This window comes from Salvelinus sp. IW2-2015, unplaced genomic scaffold (genome assembly GCF_002910315.2).
Source record: "Salvelinus sp. IW2-2015 unplaced genomic scaffold, ASM291031v2 Un_scaffold1746, whole genome shotgun sequence".
In the NCBI taxonomy this organism is placed as follows: Eukaryota; Metazoa; Chordata; class Actinopteri; order Salmoniformes; family Salmonidae; genus Salvelinus; species Salvelinus sp. IW2-2015.
Window position 1 is genome coordinate 166357 of NW_019943128.1, and position 7072 is coordinate 173428.

At 43.6% G+C, this 7072-nt stretch overlaps 1 protein-coding gene across 1 annotated transcript in view; it reads left to right on the top strand.

The window, feature by feature from the left end:
- The window catches only part of fntb (farnesyltransferase, CAAX box, subunit beta), a 36193-nt gene extending 30120 nt beyond the window's left edge, over positions 1-6073 (top strand). The window contains exons 7-10 of the mRNA XM_070439538.1: positions 1471-1603; positions 4697-4808; positions 4958-5072; positions 5536-6073. Coding sequence (XP_070295639.1) covers positions 1471-1603; positions 4697-4808; positions 4958-5072; positions 5536-5649 — 474 coding nt within the window. The 3' untranslated portion in view covers positions 5650-6073. The remainder of the gene's footprint in view (positions 1-1470; positions 1604-4696; positions 4809-4957; positions 5073-5535) is intronic.
- Positions 6074-7072: the final 999 nt, after the last annotated feature.

Sequence of the window (7072 nt, forward strand, 5' to 3'; positions counted from 1 at the left end):
ACCCCACTGATACCACACTGAACTACCACACTGATGACCACACTGATACACCACACTGATACCACACCCACACTGATACCACCCCACTCTGATACCACTCACCTCCACATCTGATACCTACCACTGATACCACCCCACACTGATACCACACTTGTATACCACACCCACACTGATACCACCCCCACACACTGATACCACACTGATACCACCCACATGATACAACCCCACTCTGATACCACAACTGATACCACCCCATTCTGATACCACCGCCACACTGATAACACTCTGATACCACCCCACTCTGATACCCACCCACTCTGATACCACACTGACACCCCCCACACTGATACCACACTGATACCACCCCACACTGATACCACCACCATGATACCACGACTCGATACCACCCCACACTGATACCACACTGATACCACCCCACACTGATACCACACTGAACCACCCCACTCTGATACACCCCACTCTGATACCACCACTCCATGATACCACCCGACACTGATACCACATCTGATACCAACCTCCACCTGAATACACCCCACCTCCTGATACCACACTGACCACCCACCCCCACACTGATACCCCACACTGATACCACCCCACACTGATACACACCACACTGCTCCACGCACTCTGATACCACCCCACTCTGATACCACACTGATACCACCCCACACTGATACCACACTGATACCACCCCACTCTGATACCACCCCACTCTGATACCCCACACTGCATCAGTCCAGACCTCTCCACCCCACACTGATACCACCCTGATACCACCCTGATACCACACTGATACCACCCCACCCTGATACCACACTGATACCACCCCACTCTGATACCACCCCACCCCGCATCAGTCCACACCACACCTCTCCACCCCACTCTGATACCACCCCACACTGCATCAGTCCACACCACAAAATAAATGTAAAGTCATTTTCACTAGGCTATCTTCTCTAGCCCAGCTCCCTAGGACAACAGACAGGATTGAGGACTCCAGCTGGTATTTACACCAATTCAATAAGGATCCAGTCCTTGGGTTTTTAGAAGGACTCCAATTAGGGGTTGCTATAGCAACCGTGTCCAAATTTCTCTGTTGGACAAATATCAATTCATATTATTAGCCCCTCTCTGATAGAAACCTCATGGGATTTCATCATCTGGCTGCTTTCGTAGAGAATAAAGGGCTGGATGAAACTCAAACAGCTCTCACTGTGTACATTGAACAGTCGGGTTATAATAGGCTGGTTATACATCAAGAACAAAGCTATATTTACACTGTATGGCTGGCTGGATAGAAAATGGCTGCCTTGCTGGGACTGTTAGTAACATGTTGTCAGTTTCTCCCGTTGTGATAAGTGACAATAGCAACCATAACTCTCTCTTTCTCCCTCTTCTCACTCTTACTGCCTCTCTCTCTCCTCCTCTCCTCCTCCCTCTCTCCCTTAGCGTTGGGTGGCCAGCAGACAGATGAGGTTTGAGGGAGGGTTCCAGGGTCGCTGTAACAAACTGGTGGATGGCTGCTACTCCTTCTGGCAGGCCGGGCTGCTCCCCCTGCTACACAGAGCCCTCTTCAAAGAAGGTACAACTACAGAAACGATTACAGTGCTGCCCTACGGCAGTGGTTCCCAAACTGTTTTTTAGCCCATAGATATTGTTGATTTTTTTTGTCATTCAAATATGACACGTATACATGTTAGACATGGCAAAATGTATAGAATTATTTTCAAACAAAATAAATGTAGTGATTACGATCTTGTCTCATCGCTGCAATCAGGAGAGGCGAAACTCGAGTCATGCGCTTCTTATGGCTGGGGGCAGTATTGAGTAGCTTGGATGAATAAGGTGCCCAGAGTAAACGGCCTGCTACTCAGTCCCAGTTGCTAATATATGCATATTATTAGTATATTTGGATAAAACTGTTTGAATGATGTCTGTGAGTATAACAGAACTCATATGGCAGGCAAAAACCTGAGAAAAAATCCAACCAGGAAGTGGGTAATCTGAGGTTGGTCGTTTTTCAACTCATTCCCTATTGAAGATACAGTGGGATATGGGTCATTTTGCACTTCCTAAGGCTTCCACTAGATGTCAACAGTCTATAGAACCTTGTTTGATGCTTCTACTGTGAAGTGGGGCCGAATGAGAGGGGAATGAGTCAGAGGTCTGGCAGAATGCTTTGAGCTCGTGACGCTCGTTCGCGTGAGAGCGAGCTCTGTTCCATTTGCTTTTCTGAAGACAAAGGAATTCTCCGGTTGGAACATTATTGAAGATTTATGTTAAAAACATCCTAAAGATTGATTCAATACATCGTTTGACATGTTTCTACGGACTGTAACGGAACTTTTTGACATTTCGTCTGCTCCTAGTGAAGCACTTCGTGACTTTTGATTTGTTTACAAAACGCGCTAACAAAAGCTATTTGGACATAAGTGATGGACATTATTGAACAAAACAAACATTTATTGTGGAACTGGGATTCCTGGGAGTGCATTCTGATGAAGATCATCAAAGGTAAGGGAATGTTTATAATGTTATTTCTGACTTCTGTTGACTGCACAATATGGCGGATATCTTTTTGTCTTGATTGGGCTCTGAGTGCCGTACTCAGATTATTGCATGGTTTGCTTTTTCCGTAAAGCTTTTTTGAAATCTGACACAGCGTTTGCATTAAGGAGAAGTGGATCTAAAATTCCATGTATAACACTTGTATCAACGTTTATTATGAGTATTTCTGTAAATTGATGTCGCTCTCTGTAAAATAACAGGATGTTTTTGGAACTACTGAACATAACGTGCCAATGTATACTGAGATTTTTTTATATAAATATGAACTTTACCGAACAAAACATACATGTATTGTGTAACATGAAGTCCTATGAGTGTCATCTGATGAAGATCATCAAAGGTTAGTGATTAATTTGATCTCTATTTCTTCTTTTTGTGACTCCTCTCTTTGGCTGTAAAATGGCTGTGTTTTTCTGTGACTTGGCGGTGACCTAACATAATCGTTTGTGGTGCTTTCGCTGTTAAGCCTTTTTGAAATCTGACACTGTGGTGGGATTAATAACAAGATTACCTTTAAAATGGTATAAGATACTTGTATGTTTTGAGGAATTTTAATTATGAGATTTCTGTTGTTTGAATTTGGTGCCCTGCACTTTCACTAGCTGTTGTCATATCGGATTGCAGCCATAAGAAGTTAACACCTGCTCGCTTAACCCGGAAGCCAGTTGCACCAATGTGTCGGAGGAAACACCGTTCAACTGACGACCAAAGTCAGCCTGCAGGCGCATGGCCCGCCACAAGGAGTCGATAGAGCGTGATGAGCCAATTAAGGCCCCCTCTTCCCCGGCCAAACCCGCCCCTAACCCGGATGACGCTGGGCCAATTGTGCACCGCCATATGGGACTCCCAGTTGTGAGACAGCCTGGGATCGAACCTGGGTCTGTAGTGACGCCGCAACACTGCGATGTAGTGCCTTAGACCGCTGCGCACTCTTTGCACCTCTTGACAAAATGTGTAGAATTTCAGGAAATAAGCTTTAACTTTGGGATAGGGGGCAGTATTTTGACGTCCGGATGAAAAGCGTGCCCAAATTAAACTGCCTGATACTCAGGCCCAGAAGCTAGGATATGCATATAATTGGTGGATTTTGATAAACACTAAAGTTTCTAAAACTGTTAAAATAATGTCTGTGAGTATAACAGAATTGAAATGGCAGGCCGAAACCCAGAGGACAAACCATCAACAACAACAAAAAGTTCAGCCTACCACTATTTTCAATGGCTGGCACTTTTATAATAGGGCGAAATCGTGTCCGATTGCAGTTCCTAGGGCTTCCACTAGATGTCAACAGTCTTTAGAAAGCGTTTCAGGCTGGTTTTTAGAAAAACTACAACTTCTCCCTCATTTTTCCAAGTGGCTCCCATTTTGGCTGTAGTGTTTCCCAGCGCATGGCCGAGAAAGCGCGTTGCTTTTGTTTATCTCCGGTAAAGACTAACAATTCTCCGTCTTAAATTGTATCGTTTATTTGCGCATTAGGGTACCTAAGGTTTGATTTATAAATGTTGATTGACTTGTTTGGATAAGTTTATTGGTAACGTTTGGGATTCATTTTGTATGCATTTTGAAGGAGGGAAACTGGATGGATTATTGACTGAAGCGCACCAGCTAAACTGAGTTTTTATGGATATAAAGAAGGACTTTATTGAACAAAAGGACCATTTTGTAATGTAACTGAGACCTTTTGGAGTGCCAACAGAAGAAGATCTTCAAAGGTAAGGCATATATTGTGTCGCAACTCCCTGGTTGAAAATGATTTGTTATGCATTTGTGTGCTGGGCGCTGTCCTCAGATAATCGCATGATTTGCTTTCGCCGTAAAGCCTTTTTTAAATCTGACACGGCGGCTGGATTAACAACAAGTTAAGCTTTATGTTGATGTATTACATTTGTGATTTCATGAAAGTTTAGTATTGGGGGGGGGGGGGGGSRCACGGGATGAAACAGTTTGGGAACCCCTGCCCTACGGTAGGGACAGACAGATTCTGAGTGCATCTTCAACCATTCAACTTTTGTTGATTTTTGTGTTTCCATAAGACATGTCTGTGATGGTGTGTTCAGATGCAAATGTGTGTTTCATCAAATATGTATGTGTGTGTGTGTGTGTGTAGGGGACTCGACACTGAGCCTGCAGAAGTGGATGTTTGAGCAGCAGGCGTTACAGGAGTATATCCTCCTCTGCTGTCAGAACACTGCTGGTGGACTGTTGGACAAACCTGGCAAGTACGTAACACACACACACACACTGAACATACAAACACTTTTTTTTTTTTTTTTTTTTTTTTTTTTTTACACTTTTGATTGCAGAAACAAAACCTGTCATATTTTGTGTAAAACAAAATCTGTCTGTCACACATTCTTCCCTCTCCCAGATCCAGAGATTTCTACCACACCTGTTACTGTCTGAGTGGTCTGTCCTTAGCGCAGCACTTTGGCAACATGGACCTGCACCACGAGCTGATCGTCGGCCGGGAGGAGAACAGACTGGTGAGACTACGTTGGATTTTGTAATGCTGTTTGCATTACAAAATGTTATGGGATGCATTTGCTTCAGTGTAACTGTCCGCATTTAAAAAAAAGGAGTTTCAAAGTGTATTTATTAATTTCAGAAGCTTACAGGTTTTGGCTATTAGTCCATGGTCACTGGGATACATTTTTCTGCAATGTTTACATTTTTGTTAGTTCTTCATAGTTCTTCTGTCCAGTGTCTTTGATTCTCTCTCCCCTGTAAACTACCACTCACTAGTCCTGGATTGGGTTCATTGATTAGGGCACACCATTACAAAACAAAAACAAACGTTTCTTATTGGACAAGTTCAGGTAGTACCTCCACAGGGGTGTATTCATTAGTACGAAAACATTGCAAAACCAAAAGTCGATTAATCCAAGCGGAAAACAGGTTGCGTTCCGTTTGGTTCCTACTAATCTGTTGTCCTGTGCTTCCCTCTAGGCCCCGAGCCACCCTGTTTACAACATCTGTCCAGAGAAGGTGGCCCAGGCCATCCAACACTTCCACCAGCTGTCCGTCCCCGCGCCTGCACAGAAAGAGGGGTCCTCGGCCTAACCATTCACCGGAGAGTATGGGCATGTCCACGCGAGTGTTACAGGAGATGGACCTAAGCAAGGCGCTGTGCACGCGAGTGTTACAGGAGATGGACCTAAGCAAGGCGCTGTGCAGAATGGCACAGACCGATTCCCTCCAACTCATTTAATACATCTTGGAGGAGGCAACCATTGATACGGGGTCAGATATTTTTCCATTCTGCTAATGATTCAGGGTAGGGTAAATCTGATCCTAGATCTATGGCTAAGGGAACTGTATGTTGAGTGGTACTGTGCTGTATGCTTGCTACAGAGTGGGGCTGCACTTGTTTGCAGGGATCCAACAGACTGATCGCTGGTCTACAGCAGACAAAGAAAGGACTGTGAGAAATGTCAGAATTAGGGCTGTCCAAATAAAGGCCTGAATAAAAATATTTGGAATCTTGTGTGGCTGTAAGTTATTGACTTTAGAAGAGTATAACTATGCCACTTAATGTATATACTGTACTCGATACCATCTACTGCATCTTGCCTATGCCGTTCTGTACCATCACTTATTCATATATCTTTATGTACATATTCTTTATCCCTTTACACTTGTGTGTATAAGGTAGTAGTTGTGGAATTGTTAGGTTAGATTACTTGTTGGCTATTACTGCATTGTCGGAACTAGAAGCACAAGCATTTCGCTACACTCGCACTAACATCTGCTAACCATGTGTATGTGACAAATAAAATTTGATTTGATTTGAACTAACACACCTTGCTGTCCAGACAAAGCAAATGAACAGAAAACCACTGGTTCACTACCAGTGGAGAATGTTTGTGGACGACCTATGTGCTCCTCAATGAGTAAAGGGGTTTATACCAAGTAAATCATTCTAGCTCCAGCCAGAACTGTGTATTTAGATTTAAAATGTATTGCTCTGGCTCCACCCATTTAATTAGAGAGAAAGCGCACAGACCATTTTGAAAAAACAACGAATTCTCGGGCCAGACAACCTATTTGTCTTTACAGAAAACCATGCAACCCAAACTGGCCATTGTTTTATAAAGTCCACAAGTATACTGAACAAAAATATAAACGTAACATGTAGCTTTCATGAGCTGAAATAAGATCCCACGAATGTTCCAGGTGCACCTTGTGCTGGGGACAATAAAAGACTACTCTAAAATGTTCCGTTTTGTCACACAACACAATGCACAATGCCAGAGATGTTTCAAGTTTTGAGGGAGCGTGCAATTGGCATGCTGGCTGCAGGAATGTCCATCAGAGCTGTTTGCCAAATAGAGAAATTATTGTTCAGTTATCATAAACTGCCTCCAATGTAATTTTTGAGAATTTGGCAGCACATCCAACCGCAGACCACGTAAAACCACGCCAGCCCAGGATCTCCACATCCAACTTCATCTACGGGATCATCTAACTAGACACCCAGACATCT